Source organism: Stigmatopora argus, chromosome 17 (genome assembly GCF_051989625.1).
Source record: "Stigmatopora argus isolate UIUO_Sarg chromosome 17, RoL_Sarg_1.0, whole genome shotgun sequence".
Classification (NCBI taxonomy): domain Eukaryota; kingdom Metazoa; phylum Chordata; class Actinopteri; order Syngnathiformes; family Syngnathidae; genus Stigmatopora; species Stigmatopora argus.
Window position 1 is genome coordinate 12,726,321 of NC_135403.1, and position 20,022 is coordinate 12,746,342.

The window sequence follows — 20,022 nt, forward strand, 5'->3', positions numbered from 1 at the left end:
AACAAATGAGAAAAAAAATGTCGGTATGCCTTTTTAATAAATTAACGTTCCATGAAAATACAGTGCCAAAAGAATACGATGCAGCCAAACATGCTTTGAAACGTCTGCCATGAAGCACCTGTGCTCATGAGTTGAAGCCCCGCCCCTCCAGACTACTGCTAGTGGTTGCTAGGGGCCGGTTTCCATAGCAACAAGCACCCCCTCCAGGAAAAATGTTAGCGGACGAGGACAATCACACTACAGTAATGTCTCATATTAAATAATAGAAAAAAAACACTAATACAAAATAGACCTGGTAACCCCCCCACTATATTTAAACATATGAAAAATAGATATTTTACCCTATATATATATATATAATATATATACTTCAGCAGCTTGGAAATGAGAAATGCTGATAGTGGAGGTTTCGCGTGTGTGAGGGTCAGCGTGAGGGAAAACCCGAGGTTGTGTGGCTGGCGGGCGGGTGAGCGACTGGACCCGCAGTCGTCCTCGCCGCCGCACCCCCAAACCTGAAAAAAAAATAAACCTAAACTCCGCCCTTTGGATTCTGACAGGGGGGGGGGGGGGGGGTGTCTGAACGGGGTCCGGGATATTTTGGGTAACGTTCCGCCTCGCCCCGGATTGGTCGCTGGGCCGCGAGTACAAAATTAAAAGATGGGTTAGCCAATGAGACAGGTGCTTTTTTAGTACCTTATTAGTTATTTTTGGGTCTACACGATTGGGAAAACTATTAATATGCAGATGTACATTGAGTTTTTTGCTCTCCAATTTGTCGTTTTACATGACAAAACCAAAGACTAGTGTTTTCTTTTTCCCCACATGTCGTGCAACTTAAATCGGAAAAATCCGGTTACCATGGCGACGATATTGGCGTTTAAGCCATTACCCCCAAAACAAGTCAGGTATTATTGGGGAAAACTTATTTTACATGAACGCCAGCTTGAGATCAAACCGCCGTCCGAAAATACCGGGGCCGCCTGAACACCTCCACATTAGCCAATTGAAACGTTCGGAGCCGCGATGACACGAACGGGCGCCGTTTGGAATGTGGGAGGACGCCCATCGGGGACATGCAAAAAGTCCAGAAGCGGGAAAGGATCCCAACGTGGGAACTAACTAAGTAACTTTAGGGGGAAGAGAATCAATCCTACGCCAGGGGGAAGGAGACCAACTCGCCGTCCATCTCGAACTCCTCGGCGTCGTCGGGCGAGAAGAGGTAGGCGGGCGGCTTCCAGGGGGACTCCTCCAGGCAGGACGGGTAGAGCTTGCCCACGGCGCAGTGGAAGGCGTCGCCCAACTCCCACAGCGCCCGCTCCGACACGGGTTGCCGCAGGAACCAGCGGTCCAGCTCCACGTCGTACTGGTAGATGGTGTACTTGGGCCGGTCGTGCGCGTGGGTCTCCCGCATGAAGACGCACAGGCCGTCCAGCAGCACCACGGCGTGCACGCGGGGGTCCAAGTAGCGCTTGGCTGGCACGTCGGCCGCCCGCCGCCACTCGTTTTTGTGGACGTCGTAGATCTCCACGGCCAGCGAGGAGCCGTTGGCCGGGCCGGGCGCCCGCCCCCCGGCGGCGGCGCCGCCCCAACCCGCCGCCGCCGTCACACCCCCCAGGTAGAAGACCAGGTCCCCGAAGGCGGCGGCCGAGGCGTGGCAGCGGTTGAGCTTGCGCGTGGCCATCTCGGCCCAGGCGTCGGCGCGCGGCAGGTAGCAGTACGTGAGGTCGTGCGTCAGCGCGTAGATGCAGCCGTGCGCCGCCACGCAGGTGCTCCAGAACCACGCCGCCGGCAGCGGGCTCACCATGGTCCACTCGTCCTTGGCGCGGTCGTAGCGCTCCACCGTGCGGCGGTCCAGCTCGCCGCCCACCCTGTCGCCGCCCACGGCGTAGATGAAGCCGTCGCAGTAGACCAGCGAGGGCTTGCGGCGGGCGCACAGCATGGGGGTCTTGGCCACCCACGAGTTCTGCTGGGCGTCCAGCCAGAAAAAGCTGTCCACGGCGTCCACCAGCACGTGCGGGCCGCCGCCTCCGCCACCGCCGCGGCCGAAGGCGCTCTCCAGGACCGCCTCCCCGCCGGCGATGAAGACGTCGTTGTCGGGCGTGACCAGCGTGCCCACCTTGCGCAGGTTCTGCGGCGGGTCGCGGAGCTTGTAGACCTTCTCGGCCTGCGGGCTGTAGCACACCATGGCGACGGGCGCCGGCGACGCCGACACGCCCAGGCCCGCCGTCTCCGACAGCGCCTCGGCGAAGATGAGCATCTCCTCCTTGGTCATGCCCAGGCGGGGCTTAAAGAACTTGGGCATGGACTTGTAGAGGCCCTGCACCACCACCGACTTGTCGTTGGGGGGCAGGCCCTGGAACCAGGCCCGCTGGGTCACCTCGGACAGCGCGTCGATGCGGATCTGGCTGAGCACCGACGACAGGTGCTGCGAGCGCGCCTCCATGTTGTACTCCAGCCACAGCATGGCGGCCTCGCGCACCGTCTCCTCCTTCTCCACGTTGAGGTTGTCGCTGCTCAGCAAGTCCACCAGGAGCTCGTGGGACAGCTGCAGGAAGGCGTCCTGCCGGTACACGGTGGGGAACTTGTGCTCCACCATGCGCTTGGCGCTCTGCTTCAGCTCGCTGCAGCTGAACAGGTCGCCGATGCTCAGCATGCGCACGCAGTTCTCCTGGTTGATCTTCTTCACCAGGTAGTCGCGGCACTGCAGTAGGGCGTCCTCCACCTGCGGGGGACAGGGGGGGGGAGCACCACCGTCAGTCACGCCCCGACCACGAGTCGCTTCTCTGATTTTTGCCGACAAATTCGAGGCTCCGGGTGGCAAATGCGAGCTCGATTTGAGTAAGCCGAATCATTTTTAAATAGCTAGCTAGCTTCGGACTCAACCGGGATTTCAGAACAAAGGCGCCATCACAAAAGCCCGATATTAAAATTACCATAATAATATCACCAGTACCGCCGAGGACTAAGAAATAACGTCCCGATATTGCGCAATATGTACTTTGCCTGACCCAAAATGGCCACCATCTCCCCACTCCCATAAACAATGGGCGCTCGTTGCCCCTCCCAAGATGATTATTGACGTCCAATCATTCTTCTGCTTTGGCGACTAGCATTTGAAAATGTCAAAATTCAAATGGACTGGACGCCCACGGTTGTCAATGTCAATCATTTAAGCCTTATCTGACCAAACCCGGAGAGTTGAAAAAAATAACCATTCATACTTTTTTTTAAAGCAGAAATAGTCACTATTGAATAGCGATCCACATTTGCGACCACTCCAATTCAACGCATTTCTAAGCTAGTTTCTCAATATTTGTACTTCTAAAACCCTTCAAGAACTCCGAAAACATGACGGCTTGCCACATTCAACATGGCGGCTCACCTGCAGGAAGCAGGCGGTTTCGTACAGCGGCTCCACGGTGCTGTCGCTGATGTCCAAGTAGCCCGTGTAGGCGTAGGTGATGATAATCTGCAGCGTGGCGGCGTCCACGTTCCTCAGGTGGACGTGCGTCTGCTTGCTCTCGCTCAGGCCGCCCATGAACATGGCCCTGTGGTCGAGACGGCGCACAAATTCATTCGGGGGTGCCGCGGCGGGGGGCAAAAAATCAAGAAATCACTCACCTGAAGTAGGAGCTGCACGCGGCCAGCACCATTTTGTGGCACGGGAACTCACTGTCGTCCACCAGCAGCACCACGTCCGTCAGCAGCTTCTGCTCATAGAAGAACTTGAGCTGCTCCAGCAGGGAGACGGCGTAGTCCGCGTTGACCGGCCTGCGCTCGCCCAGACCCGACATGGTCGCATCACAGGAATCGCGCCCCAGTTTCGAAGAGTGCGCGCGGCCGGCCGAACCGGGCTCGATGCCGACCGGGAAACAAGAACCGTCCGAGAGCGGGACGTCGGTCTCAGCTAGGGATTGAACCCCCCGCCCGGGTGAGGTCAGAGGTCACCTGGCGCCGAGTAACCAGCGGAGGGTCCGCCTAGTGACGCGACTCCATCGGCGGGAACCTGCGGGAGATAAATGAGCGCGCGCGATGAGTTAGCCATTTTTCACATGAACTCATTGACGGCGATAGACGTCCAGTTCGTTGCCATTGGACGCCTGGCGCCTTCAAAACGTGAATTTTCTGTCACATACTTTTTGTTAATTTTCCACTTTCGGACAAAACTCGTCTCCTCTTTAGAAAGCAATGTTAAATGTGTCTTTGCTCTTCTCAAACGAACCCAAGAAGCTAGTAAAGGCGCTAAATCAGTCCGCCTCCACGTAATGTTCCATATGCGGCTCAAGTAACGTTAGCGGACATTTAGCACCTTTAGCTTCTGTTCAACACGACAGTCATTCAAGTTTTCGGCTAAAAAACTAAAGGCAAACACTTCCAGAATGGATTCAAATGTTTAAAATTTATCAGTAAGCACACAATTTAGCTCAGAAGCCCTCCTAGAAAGCGAGGCCATCTCTGGAAGATACCATACGGCTAAACTAATTGTTAACAGAGGCTAACCGCTTGTGTGGTTCTTCCTCCAGCCGAAGCCCTTAAAACCCGTTTAAAATGTTTTTCTCACGGTAGTTTAATGATGACTCGGAGCGGTAAAGCGTCCCAAAACCTTTTCTTGTCCGCGGCGGGGTAGAATGCGGTTCCAAAGGTGAGTTTTGACAGTAAAGAACGGAGCTCGGGTGAGGTGAGCTCAAAGCGCATTTTTAAGCGCCCGAAAAGCACAGAGCGGCGGAGGCCGGGGAAATAAACTGCGCATGCGTAGAGCATCCGACAGAACACCGGAAGTTATGAACGGCATTCGTAATCAAAATAATTACTATTCATTATTTTTATTTAAAAAAAACACCGTCTGTGATTAAATATTTTAACCACACGTGTCACTGTCTGTTTATTCGTCGCTCTAAAATTTATTTTTATTTTTTATTCATCTATTCCGACGGGGGCACACTGCGCATGCGTGACCGCGCTGACCTTATTCCCGTGCATCATCCATCAAATAAAACTTCCTAACTTTAACCGACCTGTCACACACAAAACGCATTTTTACATCATACCTTCGCTCTAACTTGAACTTTTTTGCTAGTTTGTTGTTGAGCACGAGTAGTACAACCGTGGGAACCAGGTGTGTGCATTTGAACTGATTGCGCAATTAGTTACTAGGAGGTGATGGTTAACGATGAGGTCACATCGACTTGTTAAGCGACTCGAATACTAGTAAATGTAAAAGATTGTTTGTTGACGTTCACTTTTCGGTCGTCGTGATCTTGTGGTGTTTTATTTCAGACGGGTTGAACAAAGACAGAAAGAAAGGAATACATGGAAGGTAAGCAGTTGTTGTATGTACTAGAATTTTCTCTTGGTAAAGTAACATTTTATTTTTAGTATTGTTAATAAAATGAATTAGCACTTTTAAAAGCTTCTCTCGTTGTTTTAGATGAGATGCCTACACTTTTTAAATTGTGGATTTGTACTTGCCTACTGCCCCCAATTGGTGATAAATGAATAAATGAGTCCAAATGAGTAACGTTGATGTGATTTTTCTTTCAGATGGAAGCAAGCCACCCCATGCCTGCAGCGACGGGCAGCAGCGAAATCAGCACCCCCGACCTTTTTTTTACGTGCAGCCTCCATCCCAACCTTACTACCTTTATCAGCACTGGCAGATGAACAACCCCTTCAACCACTATGGCATGCCTACGGGTATCAAATTTTATCCTCTCCACGAAATATTACTAGCCAACGAGTGTCTGGCAGCAAAGTGGTGAACATTCCAGTTAGCGTATTAGCATCATAAAAGACTCCAAAATGTGCAAATTCAGGATGTATTTGTGAACAGTTTCTTCGTTTAATGCAGGCACTTGCATACATTGTCCACCGGGGGGCGCTTAAAACTTCTGCATTTTTGTTGTTGTTGTCTTCTAGGTTTTAATATGGGCCGTCCCTACATGGCTCCTTTTCAGTACATGCCGTATCCTGGTTTTGTTTTCCCTCCTTCCCCGTTGCATCCCATGGATTACCGTCGCACGTTGGAGCCTCGCTTCTTCGCCCCCGCCTGGAATGACGTCCCTCGCCCACCGCATCTCCCGCAGCCTCAAGGCCGGCGAGAGATGGCCACCTCTGAGGTCCAGACAGACCCCAACGACCCCCTCAGCAAGCTGATGGAGTGCCTGGACAAGATCCGAGTCTCCGAGCTCCGGGGACCCGAGCGAGAACTGGACTCGGGCATGGCGTCTCACTCCTCGGGGTTGTTCTCTCCGGCCGAGGAGAAGAAAGGTCAAGAGCAGGGCGACGAAAGCCCCCCGCCAGTGACGCCGGGGGCCTCAAGTTCAGAGTCTCCGGCAGTGGCGTTCGGCGACTCCACCACGGCCGCGTACGTTCCCGACTCGAGCCTCAGGAGCTTGGATGCCCTGAGCCCCGAGGCGTGCTGGTCCGGTAGGGCGGAAATGGATTTGCCTCTTGATAGTTCCTCCCTTCACGAAGACGGCCCAGATCCGACACCAGCAAACCCTTTCCTTCCTCACGAGAAGTCGGACGTCACGGATATCCGTTCAGATAATCCTGTGGCCGCCGGTAACGGTCCTAAACCGGATCCCGATGACATCGTGAGAAGTCTAGATTCCGTCAAGTCCCTGTCGCCAGTCCCAGGCGAGGACGATGTTTTCCAAGCCTCGAGCGAGGTCGATCCCGATTACCGGGTCCTCCAGCTCCCTTGGGAAGGTGTTCTCGCCTCGACAGGATCACGTCTCTCGTCCCCGTCTACCCCTTACTACTACCAGCACCACCACCGCCTCTCCATGCAGAACACCCACGAGCGCATGAGCGTCCTGAGCCCATCCCTGGATGAACTCTCCTCGCGGGATGAGATGTTCTCCACCGATCTAGATGACGTGGATCTCTTTCCCGGCCGAGCTTACTCGGGTAGAAAAGTAGCGGGGGTGGACGAGGCCTGGCTCCCCCCCTCCAACAAGCTCTTATGCGCCTGCTGTGGAAAGAATCTACCCAAAGGCAGCAGTCGGAGCAAAGGCCACCTCCCCAAGACGTACAGGGAAGAAGCCGCCGACTCCGAGGAGGACGCCCGATTCCGACGAGGGAGCGCTCCGCCCAGGAAGCATCCGGCCCACAGGAAGCCTCACTCGTGGCCCCCAAAACAGCCTGGCAGACCCTGGTATAAGAGAAGCCAGTACAAAGACCCCTTGGACCTTCTCGACGCCAACCGGGGTCTTGACGACAACACCGCAGAGACGGTGGGTGGCGAACTGCAGTACAGAACCTGTCAAGGTTTGTCTCCCAGGTCTTCGTCGATAGGCTGGTAAATTTCCTATGAATCCCTTTTGTTGAAAATCTTTTAAATGAATTCGTTCACAGACAGACTCTACAGAGACGAGCAGAACAAGTGGGTTGACGGAGGCGGAGGCCTTACCAGAAGACGGCAAGGACCTCCTCTGCAGCAACTAGGTTTAGTCCCTTCTGTTCTGTATTTACCAGACCTCAGAAGCTCCTAATAGAGTCCTTGCATTGGTTAGATGTAGATTTTTGCTCAAGACCGTGACCAAACTTGGCCAAAATCAGGAACCACTGAGATTGAGTCAAGGTCAAGACTACTTGGAGTAGATCCCCAAACTGGGCCTTTGCGCATTGTCTGAAACCAGACCAAGATCTTTCAAATTAGTCTTCAACCAAGACTGGTCATTACCTTACAACATTAGCAAGGGGTACTCAAACCCAAGCGGTCATAGGTACTCAAACCCAAGCGGTCATAGGTACTCAAACCCAAGCGGTCTTAGGTACTCAAACCCAAGCGGTCTTAGGTACTCAAACCCAAGCGGTCTTAGGTACTCAAACCCAAGCGGTCTTAGGTACTCAAACCCAAGCGGTCTTAGGTACTCAAACCCAAGCGGTCTTAGGTACTCAAACCCAAGCGGTCTTAGGTACTCAAACCCAAGCGGTCTTAGGTACTCAAACCCAAGCGGTCTTAGGTACTCAAACCCAAGCGGTCTTAGGTACTCAAACCCAAGCGGTCTTAGGTACTCAAACCCAAGCGGTCTTAGGTACTCAAACCCAAGCGGTCTTAGGTACTCAAACCCAAGCGGTCTTAGGTACTCAAACCCAAGCGGTCTTAGGCACATTAAACTGTTTTTGGTGCTGGGGTCAGCTTGGGTTTGACCTGACACCAGCAGGCGATCCACACCGAGCTATTGATTTGACCAATTTCCGTTTTGATTGACAGAGTCGACCGCTCCCCGAAAATTGCTGATTCACCAAAGACCCCAAGATGACGACGATGATGACAACGACGATGCTGAAGATTTGCCGTCCCCTCACTGGGACAGAGGTTGATGTTCTCACGACTAACTTTAGTTGAACTGTAAGTCCAAATTCGCCAAGTTGGGCGGTCCCTCGTCGTTGTCTACTACTAACCACGCCCCTCGTCTCTCCGCAGGCCCCCCCTCGAAGGTGTTCTGACACGAGGATGTTCAAGAAAAATGTATCTAGGGCACCGGGTGTACTTGCACTGCACATAAAGCCTCGTTTGTAGGCCAAAAAAAAACTTTATACATCTATTTTTTTTGCCTCGCACGTGGTCACTAGGAGGCAGGTGGGCTCAAAGGTTGTGGTGGAGTTGATGTGGTGTCACTGTTTGGGGCCAGTCCAATAAAGTATTGTCCTTATAAATGCTTTTGTCTTTCATTTATTTCAACAGCCAACCCATGAATGGCTCTTGCATGTTGACGCAAATGCTAGGACATTTGAATTTCTTTAGCTAGAATCAATTTGCCCATCAATGAGATTGGGGAATTTGTCAATGCGGTCTAACGTGTTTTCTGATGAACCGCTCTTGCTAAAATCACATTTCAGGACTTCAATCCATCAACTTCAGATCTGGAAGACTGAGAAAAAAGTAGATTTCCATAGAGTTGGGTCAATATTGATGAGTTGAGTCTGGACCGGCCCCCTTAGGGAGGTCCTTCTACCTAATTTTCTGCCAAATCAGCTGAAAGTCATTAACCTGAGAAACCAATCGGAGCGAGACGGCCCCAAGTGAAGCATTATCAGGCGCGCACAGTTTCAGCCTCAGTCCTAATGCTACCATGAGAGCGGACATGCTTGGTCACCCTGAGTCTTTCGGTAAGTTGGTTTATCCTTTTGCCGCTTCTGCACATTTCCCGCTGCTCTGTTTGCTTCCCCAGGAATGGAGGCAGGTTTTTCCAACCCCCACATGGGCCCTTACGGTCCCACCACGCCACAGGGAGTCCCTCGGGGCCGTGACGCTCCGGGAACCCCGCGTCCCGAGGAGCACCGACAGCACGGCCAGAAGCCGATGTTCTACTTTCAGCCGCCACAGACGTACGCGCCCGTGCAGGGCGTTCAGTGGCCGCTAACGATGGCCGTGCCGGTCGGATACAACCCTTACTTTGGCGTCGCCCCTTATGGTTGGTTTGTACTTTAATTTTGCGGGCTATTGTAAGCTAAGGTTCTCTCGATTCAGTTTCGGCATAACCCTTCGGAGTTCTAAAGGTGCAATTAAATGCTCTTTAAATACACTACTTGCTTGCACTAAAAACATTTGAGTGGAAATGGTAGTTCATTTGGATAGACGTTTAACCCGTGATAACCCTCCTGATTGACCACGTGTGGGCTCGTTAGTGCTCCAAAAACCAATTTACATAAATATGCAGATGCCACCTAAGTTTGCAAAATCTAGCTCCTCCACTGCAAGATTTTGTACCAAAAAAATCCAAGACATCAACAATGACTGGTTCTAGAGGTGACTGTGTAGTTCCCTTCAATAAGAATGTTAAATTAGCCAAAGCACCTTCGCTCTTCATACCTGGAACTCAATAGCAATTAGCATACGTCAACTCCCGTCTCTGAAACTCTTGGCCAATCATCTTAAAGCCTGTTTGTTAGACCAGCAAAATTGCCATCACAAAACTGTGCTACGCATGTGTCTAATTTGTGTCATTGTTTATCTTCAACCTACACAGAGATAGAAATTAGCCTTCCGCTACAATCTTACATATGTTCATCAACGCGAATATGTTCATTAATGTGGTTTCCCTTATTAAATCAGGTTCTTTTAACCACACCCGGTCGGATGTCAGAAGACGGACTAGCTAATTGCACCTTCCCAATCCTTGCACTCTGTTCCAGGTTACGGAATGCCAATGATGCCGCATTACCAGGCAAATCCTTACATGGAGGCTCCCACCTTTGTCATGCCCCAAACGCATCTGCACCTGACCGACTACAGGCGCATGCTGAACCCTTACCACTACCAGACCATGGCCTACCACACCCGCAGGTTCCGCTACCAGCCGAGCCCGCCGGCCAGACAAGTCACCAGTTGCGAGGTGCAAACGGAACCGCTTGATGGCACCCCGATGACAATCAATCCTCCTTCTGGTGAAACCCAGACCCCGGGAGTCTTCAGAGCCGAAGACTCTCCAATCACCCCCAGCGGGCAGCCGGCCTCGGCGGTACAAAGTGGCGAGCCTTCTCCGGACATCGGCGCTCCCCCGATCGGAGGTTTCGTCATTCAGACGGAGGAGGTGACCATCGAGTGCTGCGCCGCTCCAGTGGAGCTCCAATTTCTCGGTTCCCACGAGACACCACTTCTCCTCGATCAGGCTCGTCCCGAGGTCCTCTCGGTCGGCGATCCTGGAGAGGAGAGTTGTGAGCCGGAAGAAGCCGCGAATTACCAGAATGTGGTGCAGGACACGACTGCAGGGAATGATCTACCGTTGAGTCCAGACAGTATCCAATCTGAAGTTCATCTAGAGGATCAAAGCCTGTGGTCCATGGAGGACACTTTGGTTGCCTCCCCAGAAGACTACAATGGTATAATGGGCGTGGTGGAAGTACCTGTAGAGGAACACCCTACAGAAGACTCTGAGATGGTCTGTGAGATTGAGGTTTCCTATCCCACGAAGGAAACTGCTAGCGTGACACTGGAAGAAAAAGCAGAGACTCCACCTAGGGAGGAACCAACCTACCAGGACCGCCAAGACACCTCCTTCGAGTCCTTGCCGGCCTATCTTCCCTCCAGCACTTGGCTGGCCGACTTCGACAGAGTCTACGTCTGCGGCAGGATGCCGCCCACTCCCAGGAAACAGAAGCAGAACCAGATCGTCGACCGGAGCCCTTTGGAGGTCCCGACTCGGAGAAGAAAACTGGAGCTGGAGTACGGGGAGCGACTTTCAGTGCACAAGCCCAAGGCGCGATACAAACCCAAAGCCAAGATGGACCGCCACAGCCTCTCGGACCACGAGTGCTGCCTCACCGGGACCTACAACGAGAACATCTACACCCTGAAGCGCGAACGGCTTTGCACCAGATGTTTGTCCAAGCCCCGGCAGGCCCTCAAGAGGAAGTCTGCCCCTTTCCAGCAGTGCAACCGGGCCCCGTTGTCCACCTGCGACACCTGCCAGAGACTTCAAGGCTCGGTCCCGGACATCCGGGGTCTCCGTCACAGACCCGAGACGGAGGGCGAGTACTCGGAGAACGGCTCGTGGCGGCCCGACGGACCCAAGAGGACGCCGGGTTCAAAGCGGAACCAAGACAAGAGCTGCGCCTGTGACGAAGGGCGGCAAAACCGGACCTTGGCTTTGGAGAAACTGCACCAATGCCCGCACGGGAAGGCCATGCGAGAACTGGATGCCAACTCGCCGGACAAATGGAGGAGTACTGACCAACTTTATTGGACTCAAAGGTGGCAATCAGGTAGAGTTCTAACTCCACTTCTCTGAGACTTGACCATTTTGAAGATCAGTTTTTCAGGTTTTGATGTGGTTTTGATCCAACCGATGTTCTTGACTGCAGAGAAGTCGCGGAAAACAGCGGCCGCCAATCTCGACGGCTCTAGATCACCACACTTGAACAAACGCACAATTTCACAATCACAAGGTAGTCTTTTGTGCTTCTTTCTTCACACATCGGCTGCCATTGACGACGATAGACGTCCAATCTGCCAAATTGAGCGCAAATACGAATGGATTGGAAGTCTATCATCGTGAATGAATGAACGAATGAATTAATGGCCATTTTCTCTTTGCAGGAAATTCTAGAAAAGACGCACAATGCTGATTTTGCACCAGAGCACTAATCAAAGTCACTTTTAGATGTTTTGTACACTTAATTTATTTCACTTTTTAGAGATTTTCACAATGTTCACTATGTAAATAATAAATAAAATAACAAAATTGAATAAACACTGATTTGATGATGTGAAACCATTCGATTTTGTTGTTGTTTTTCCTTCTGTTTAGTAAAATGTAATTGGCTAGTTGGAACGGTTGCCAGGCTACTGCAGTAACACCTAATCACCAGCAGACGGCAGAAAAATAGTCAGAAATCCGATTCTGAATATTTTGCTGGCAAGCGACTAAAGATGGAAATTAGCCCTGGGCTACAATCTTACATATTTACATATGTTTTCATAAAGATTGATATGAATATGTACTGTTATCAAATAAATCAAACTCAAACATATTGCAATTTGGGGGGGTAAAAAAGAAAAATGTGATAGTGAGGCTGTAAGATGTATTTATTGTGTCCTTAATATTTATTCCCCTTTTAGTGTTTTTTTTTTCAATAAGATTTAATGATGTAAAGCCATTCGATGTTATTGTTGTTTTTCTCTGTTGAGTAAAATATGCTAGCTAGTTAAAAAGGTCGATAGGCTCCTGCAGTAACACTTAATCACCACAAGGTGGCACCAAAGCTCCACCAAACTAGTCAGAATAATGGAAAATGGAAAGGGAGTTGTGTACATATTGAAATGTTTAGGGTATAAAAAAAGAAAAAAATGCAACAGCGAAGCTGTAAGATTTTACTCCATTTACTCCTTAATTATTCCCCTCACTATTTTTTCTTCAATATGAATTGTGTTTGTCAATGGGTGTCTGTTATCTTGCTATATTTGCCTGACTTGCAGTGCACTTTCTTTTAAATAACATATCTTTTTCAATCATTTCCCATCCTTCTTACCTTCACAAGGGTCCTGGGGGGTGCTGGAGCTTATTCAACTAACTCTGGGCCCCAGACAGGGGACAACCTGAACTGGCGGTAGCAAATTGAAGGAAATAAATTGACTAATCACTCATAGCTAGTGACAATTTAGCCTACAATTAGCCCAGGATGCATCTAGGTCCAATCGGTTTGTTTCTCCGATGTTCGCTCGTCCCTCCCGGTCAAAATAGATTGGATGTCCAGCGCCTTTAAAGTGACATCTGCAACGTGCCCACACTTAGGAGCATTGAAATGAAGATTAACCCGCTTACAGAACCTGCGCCTGGGCCCCGTAACGTGATTGGGCCGGTTCCCTGGCGTCCGACTCCGGACAAAATAAACTCAATCTTCCCCCGCGGCCGATCCGATTATACGAGTCGGCGACGGGGTCACCTTCCAGACGGGGAGGTAGATTTTCACGGCGGGTTCCGTATGCGCCATATGGAACGGTGGAGATTGCGAAGCTGTCGTCATGGTTACCGGGGCCCAATGTTTTCCGGCCGGTGGCGAATTATCCGGCAATTTCGATTCATTTTGGTACTTTGGGTGCGTGATGCAGTCGGAGAAGTTGGCTCGCTTGATTTTGATTCGAGAGAGGCAATTTTGAGGGTCATTTTTTGAAATCAAAGCAGAAAAATCAATCAATTTGTGAAAAAGATCAAATGAGGGTTTCTAGTTCGGATTTGAACGAAGGGGTGCGATTTTAAGTGGTCTCATGCAGGTTCAAGTGGGAGTGAAACTGAATAAAATGACAGAAAATACACAAAAGGGAAAATAATGCCTGTGGAAATAATAAAAAGTGGAATAAATATCTTTTTAAAGGCCAAATTAGCTTTAAAAAAATCAAATAGATGCACAAAATGGACATTAATACATAATTTTCAAATAAATAAATGAAAGTAAACCCTTAAAACAGCGGAATGTTGAATATATATGACGATAGAAACATCCACACTATCTGGCCAGCAGAAGTTGACCCTTGACCACTGCCATTGCGCAATCTGTGCTCTCACTGGTGCGCCTGCGCGATAGGAGGGGGGCGTGTCCGACTGCCTGCCTCCCCTGCCTCGCTGTGTTAGGCTGGCTTCCTCCCGTCCGCTTTGTGTTATTTTGTCGCCTTCGCGGTGCTCACGACGACTCAAAAGACGAGAGCGTGCACGCATGCACGCTGCACGTGAGTTTTTCCTCCTTTCTCCCCCTGACATTTCCTTTTTTTCGTCTATTTTAACCGGGCGTGCGTTTGTTGTGTCTGCAACAAATGGTGCCTTCACGTTCCCCCAAAAGTTGCCGTCCCGTTGCGTTCGCGTTCCCGGCCAAACGAGTGTCTGCGCTTGCGCGTGCTCTTCGAGAGTCATCGCGATGATGAGGTCGATTTGTCTTCTTCTCGCATCCGCTTGTTGCCCGAGGTCAGCCTAGGACGAAAAAAAGCTTTTCTCATTGGCTGCCATTGACGATGATAGGCGTCCAATCCTCCTTTTGCTGTGAATCTCAACGGGATTCTCCGTAGTTGACGTCCAATCCACTTGAAGTAAGAGGGTGGATGTTCATTCACTCTATGCCAACCCTCCCAGTTCAAATAGATTGGACGTCTAGCGACGTCAATGGTAGCCGTTGATGGAAATAACAAGCTGGGCATGCTAGCATTTTATTCTTGCTGTGGAATTGCCTACTTGTCAAACTTGCCATTTTGGGTGCATCAAATTGGATATTTTTGGCTGAAATAAAAATTCGAGTCCAGAAATGTGACCATTAAAAAATATTATGATATATTTATATTTTTTCAGTCCGTAAAAACTATAGAAAATGAAAAGATTCTAAAAAAACATTTGCTGTTTCCCCTTTGTTTTTAAAATTATTTTCCAGATTAAAAACAAGGATGTTTATTTTGAAATAAATATACATTAATATAAATATATTTCCTATATAAAATATTTACTGCTCCCTTTTAAGGCAAAAAAATACAAGAAAATGTCAACACTGTTGCCAAACCATCCATCAACTCACAAAATTGTGGTCAACCAATCACAGAAGCCCGGGTTTACCTTAATAACAAACCATAATGACGATGTTATGTGGGCTGCCATTTTTTTTTGAACATGTAATGTTTGGGAGTCATGGCAAACATTCCCTGCCAGAGAGCCCCCCGGGGCACCAAATGCATCTTGGGAACTTCTGTACTTGTCACTGATGCCCCGTCATGACCTCCCCTTAAGGAGGTGTTTGTTGACAAATCCATCAAAACAAACATGGCGGAGGGCAAGGGATCGTGGTAAATTGCAGTCATACTTATTTTGGTCTTGCAAAAAAAATAACGCTGACTTTTTTAATGTTATTTTTTCCCATTTCGGCCCAATTTTTAATTTCACGTCCTCATAATTTGGGAGTTATTTTCCACCCGTCAACGCTAATTAGCATACGGGGCTAATGAGTCTCACTTTCCCGCACCTGCGCTTCATTTGCATTCCCTCAACCGCCATTTTGTGTCATTTCGTGCCCATTTCTCAACCGGTTTGGGTCGTTTTTTGGTTCCGTTGCAAGAAAGAGCATGTGGGCGGGGCTTACCAGTCAAACAAAACCAGAAATGGAAGCGGGTTAATAATAACTATGCGAATCGCGATCACATGATGACAATAAGTCATTTTTTTCCCATCAAAAGTCAAATGATGTTAGTCAGAATTCAGATCTTTAATGATATTTATTCCCATATTGATTTTAAGTAAATACATTTCATTTTGCTCTTTCCATTGATTATTTTGAGTGTCTCTGTTGATCTGAAAGATTGACTTTATTTAGGTTACTTTAGCACATTTAGGATCATTTATTCGAAGTTTATTTATCTTATTTGGGGGATTTTTGAGGACATCAATCATTTCTTTAGAGTACTTCCAGGGAAATTTGGAGTACAATTTGTTGTACTTAAAGTGCTTTGATCAATACGCACAACCAATAAATAACCTAAAATCTGTTAATATCCCCAATCGGTATCGATCAACGGGCAATATGATCAATAAGTGAGCTCCTTCGCCTTTTTTTTTTTTTTCAGTACGCGGCGTCGGCTTTTTCCGCCGCGCGACCTTCACGAGGCGGCGTATTGTCGGCGGACAAAAGCGAAGTCGGCAGACGCTCGGGGAGAAAACGCAGCGTCGTAAAATGCGGCAATTAATGTTTACGAGTCGTTTTGCTGAATGATCGACCTTCATCGCGCCGTCGTTTGCGAGCGTGTCGAGCGGGACGCCGCTTCCGTGACATTTGGCTGACATTTTTAGCTAGCGGGGGGGTCGTCTTTTGAGGAGGCGCTTCTTTCTCGCAGGTGTTTCGCCGCGCGCGGGGGTTATTTTTAACTGGCGCACTTTCCCTTTGGCGGATCGCCCTCCGGGAGTGTGTGTGTGGGTGTCACCTGCACGCGGTGACGTCACGGTAGGCCTCTGGTAGAATTATTCATAGTCATGTGGCGGCCCCGAAAAATAGCCGTGCTATATTTGACTGTTGCGCAAAATATGAGGGTTTTTTAAAAAAAAATTGTGTCAAGGAAAACTGTTGTCTCTTTGTGGCCTGTGATTGGATGCCTCAGCATACCTAAATATGAGAAATCACTTTTAATTTTGTTTCAAGGAATTTTTTTGTCTCTTTGTGGACCCTGATTGGCTGCCAAAGCATTCGGCGTCTACTGCCCAATCTTTGCCCGGATAGGCTCCAACCGTGTGCGGTCGATTGGTCGCCGGTCGATTGGTCGCCGGTTGATTGGTCGCCGGTCGATTGGTCACCGTCTTTTGGTTGCAGTCAGGGTCTTAACAAGTTCTCCAACCCAAAACAATAAAAGTCCGGGAAATTTCGAGCTTTTCTTTGGCCTAATAATTACTAGGGAATTAAGTATGACTAAATAGTCATTGGCAGTTTGTATTTAGGGAATTTGAGCAACCATTTAAATGGTAATTATCAATAACCTTCTGGGCGACCAATCGACCGTGTACCGGCTCCAACACCCCTGCGACTCTTGTGAGGACAACCAGAAAAGGACTAAAGCAAAACTAACGTTAAATCAGTTATTATTCACATTTTATTTGACATATTTTTTTCTGAAGCCTTAACTGCTGCTCCCGATTTTTGTTTTTGCAGAGAGGATGTCGGCGTCGGATGGCATCCCGCCGAGGACGTTTTTACCCGCGTGATACGCCCCCTCCCCGACGACGATGGAGACTCTTTCCCGCGATTCCCCAGCGGAATGCCAGATCTGCTTCAACCCGTTCAGCCCTCGCCGGCGCCCCAAACTCTTGGACTGCCACCACACGTGCTGCTCGGCGTGCCTGTCGCAGATGCGCGGCGGCCACGAGGACATCCGCTGCCCGTGGTGCCGTGGCGTCACCCAGCTGCCGGCGGCGCTCTCCGTGGCGCACCTGCCCGACGACCCCCGCGCCGCCGTCCCCCCGGAACGCGCGCCCGTCTACGTCCGCCTGCCCGGCTGCAATCGCTACGTGTTGACGCCGGCCGTCGAGGACGAGCGGGCGCCGGCCGGCTGCCGCTTCCTGCCCGGCGGCGGGCGGAAGGACGCGACGGCGGCGGGAATAGCCGAGCCGGCGTCGGCCGAAGACGGCGACGGGCGGCGGCGGGCCAGCGCCGCCAAGGGCTCCGTGTGGTCCGGCGTGTGCACGGTGGTGCTGGTGGCCTGCGTGCTGCTCTTCCTGCTTGGAATCGTTCTTCACAACATGTCGTGCATCTCCAAGCGATTCGCCGTCATCTCCTGCGGATGATTTTTGTAGAGGAAACGTTCCCGAATCTGCTCGGTCCTCCCTCCGCCCGTTCTGTTATTCTAGACTGGCGGCGTCCGACTCGTTTTTTTGTCGGAAGTACGGTTTTGTTTAGAAGGCCAACGACCAGGCTGCCAAAAAACGAATGGACTCAATCCAGTTTTTGAGCCAATTCATTGCAAATATTTTGCTGTTTTGTTGATTCTGTTAGTCATTTAACATTTTTCTTTCAAAAAGGGGAAAAGGTAAAAAAAAAAAAAACAGTAAATATGATATTTATTAGTTAATATTCTCCGTTTAATTTATATTTCCAATTTTTAGATCTTTTTAAAGACAATTTTGATTAAAAAAAGGGAGAACTCAAAATATTGTCTTTTTTTTATAGATTTTTTTTATTTACAGTTTTCTCTAAAAGGACAAAAATGTTAAATTATATAAAAAAAGGAAAGGCAGTAGATACATGAAAAATTTGTTTAGTTCAGTTTTATTTATTTATTTTTAAATGTGATTTTTCATAAAACAAAATAAAAATGGAAGTATGAGGTTTAAACTTTTCATGAATTGTTTTTCTTTTAGGTTAAAAATCCCAAATAAACAATCTAAATACATAATTTAAGCATTTTAGCATGAAGCATGATGTGAATAGACTCAGGATCGTCTAGTTCCCGATTAGTTGGAGTACAAGATAATAATAAAGTTGTGTTTGAACAAAATGGTGATTTCCCCCCCAGCCTTCCAGTCCAAATGCAATGTAATAAACTCAATTATAAAGGATGGTCGTTTGCAACCCAACACACACACACCAGAAAATGTTGTTTGACACTAAAAAATGATTTTTCATTGTTTTTTTCTGGCAAAATTAGCCAAAAACGGTCACGTTCATTTCTAATGATCAACATTTCCCATTCATTTCTTATGGCCTCTTCCATTATTCCTTTAATCGTGTGTGTTGGGGTGGTACTTTACTAAATTCTATAGATTGGACTAATCTGAACAGTAAGGTACAGTCCTTGTCTTTGTAAAAAGAAACAAAAAATGTGTAAAATAACAACAACAACACTTTTAATCCCATTTCGCTGTTGCGGGGCAGAATACGAAATTACTATGTATTGCTGAGTGACGTCACGACTGTACCTTCGTTACACACCGGCTTGCTAATTAGGCCTTTACTACAATGGAATGCGGACGCAGTAGGTAATAACTTTATTCTGGAGTTTTACATCGAATATTTTCCTCAAAACAGCTTTAAACAAGTGGCAAATGAGAGGTGAACATTCAGTTAAATTGTTTTTAATCTGAATTTACAGTTTTAATCTCTACGAAAATACTTTTACCTCGAGACGCCACGAATGTACGGACGGGCCTTCATGCAATATACGACATTTTAGTAATTGGGCACACAACTGCAAGTAAATGGAGCCGGTAAGTACTCTTTTCTGTATTTTTATTTCGAATATTTTACTCAAAACTGCTTTAATCGAGTGACAAACGACATGTGGCCAATGAGTCAGGTTGTTTTTTTTAGTTAAACTGCAGTAAAATATCCCGTTGTGAGACGGTTAGCATTCGGGGTTACTACTCGTAGTTAACATTAGCATTGGACAACTTTCGCGCCGTTGCCGTAAGTACTTTGTTCTATTGTTTTAATCCGAATATTTCCCTCAAGAATGTTTTAAACAAGTGAAAATGACATTTAGCCAATGAGTTTGGTTGTTTTTGGGCTAAACTGCAGTAAAATATATCGCGTTTTGATGGGTTATCCACCCGTAGTTAACAAGTGCATTAGAGAACAAAGGATTTCGCCGGCGTCGCCGAAAGTATTCTATTCTGTTTTATTCTGAATATTTTCAATAAAACTACTTAACCAAGTAACAAATGACATGTTTCCAATGAGTCGGGTTGTTTTTTTTGGTTCAGCTAAACTACAGTAAATTATAACGCTGTTTTCTCGGCGAGCATCGTCACAAGTGCGTCATTAAAAATCACGGTTTTAATTTCACATGAATAAATATTAGATTTTCAATCAACAGGTTATTTTACTTCACCCTCACCTTCAAGGTTAGTATTAAGTAGCCACACATTTGTATGGTCTATCATCATCAACAGCACTGAAAGATGAGTTAAATTCCAAAACGTAATTAGGACACCATACCAGCTTTCTAATGTTTTATTAGCAAGAATACAAAAAAGTACTGACATTCACACACTAGTTTAGCGTAGCATGAACGCCCGCACAAGTTCAAGTAAAAAGATGAGAAAGTACCATCGTAAAGAT

The 20,022-nt window shown here is 48.4% G+C and overlaps 3 protein-coding genes across 3 annotated transcripts; 2 read left to right on the forward strand and 1 right to left on the reverse strand.

The window, feature by feature from the left end:
• Window positions 1-584: 584 nt before the first annotated feature.
• kbtbd2 (kelch repeat and BTB (POZ) domain containing 2) lies at window positions 585-4,759 on the reverse strand. The gene is made up of 4 exons (XM_077623757.1): window positions 4,562-4,759; window positions 3,622-4,006; window positions 3,383-3,548; window positions 585-2,722 (listed from the first exon to the last, which is right to left on the reverse strand). Exons 2-4 carry the CDS (start codon window positions 3,792-3,794, stop codon window positions 1,151-1,153), a joined length of 1,911 nt encoding a protein of 636 aa, XP_077479883.1. The 5' UTR covers window positions 3,795-4,006; window positions 4,562-4,759; the 3' UTR covers window positions 585-1,150.
• Window positions 4,760-5,137: 378 nt separating this feature from the next.
• Window positions 5,138-8,642, forward strand: buc (bucky ball). Its single transcript, XM_077624515.1, has 6 exons — window positions 5,138-5,317; window positions 5,542-5,694; window positions 5,917-7,272; window positions 7,360-7,449; window positions 8,222-8,359; window positions 8,435-8,642. Exons 1-5 carry the CDS (start codon window positions 5,311-5,313, stop codon window positions 8,329-8,331), a joined length of 1,716 nt encoding a protein of 571 aa, XP_077480641.1. The 5' UTR covers window positions 5,138-5,310; the 3' UTR covers window positions 8,332-8,359; window positions 8,435-8,642.
• Window positions 8,643-13,985: 5,343 nt separating this feature from the next.
• rnf152 (ring finger protein 152) lies at window positions 13,986-18,221 on the forward strand. Its single transcript, XM_077624101.1, has 2 exons — window positions 13,986-14,176; window positions 17,119-18,221. Exon 2 carries the CDS (start codon window positions 17,193-17,195, stop codon window positions 17,748-17,750), a length of 558 nt encoding a protein of 185 aa, XP_077480227.1. The 5' UTR covers window positions 13,986-14,176; window positions 17,119-17,192; the 3' UTR covers window positions 17,751-18,221.
• Window positions 18,222-20,022: the final 1,801 nt, after the last annotated feature.

Excerpts from the sequence above, each read along its gene's own strand:
- kbtbd2 (XM_077623757.1), bottom strand. The coding sequence starts at position 3,794 with ATGTCGGGTCTGGGCGAGCGCAGGCCGGTCAACGCGGACTACGCCGTC. Across the intron at positions 3,549-3,621 it reads GCGTGCAGCTCCTACTTCAG|GGCCATGTTCATGGGCGGCC; the intron begins GTGAGTGATTTC and ends TCTCGACCACAG. Across the intron at positions 2,723-3,382 it reads AAACCGCCTGCTTCCTGCAG|GTGGAGGACGCCCTACTGCA; the intron begins GTGAGCCGCCAT and ends TGTCCCCCGCAG.
- buc (XM_077624515.1), top strand. Across the intron at positions 5,695-5,916 it reads CCACTATGGCATGCCTACGG|GTTTTAATATGGGCCGTCCC; the intron begins GTATCAAATTTT and ends GTTGTCTTCTAG. Across the intron at positions 7,273-7,359 it reads GCAGTACAGAACCTGTCAAG|ACAGACTCTACAGAGACGAG; the intron begins GTTTGTCTCCCA and ends ATTCGTTCACAG.
- rnf152 (XM_077624101.1), top strand. The coding sequence starts at position 17,193 with ATGGAGACTCTTTCCCGCGATTCCCCAGCGGAATGCCAGATCTGCTTC.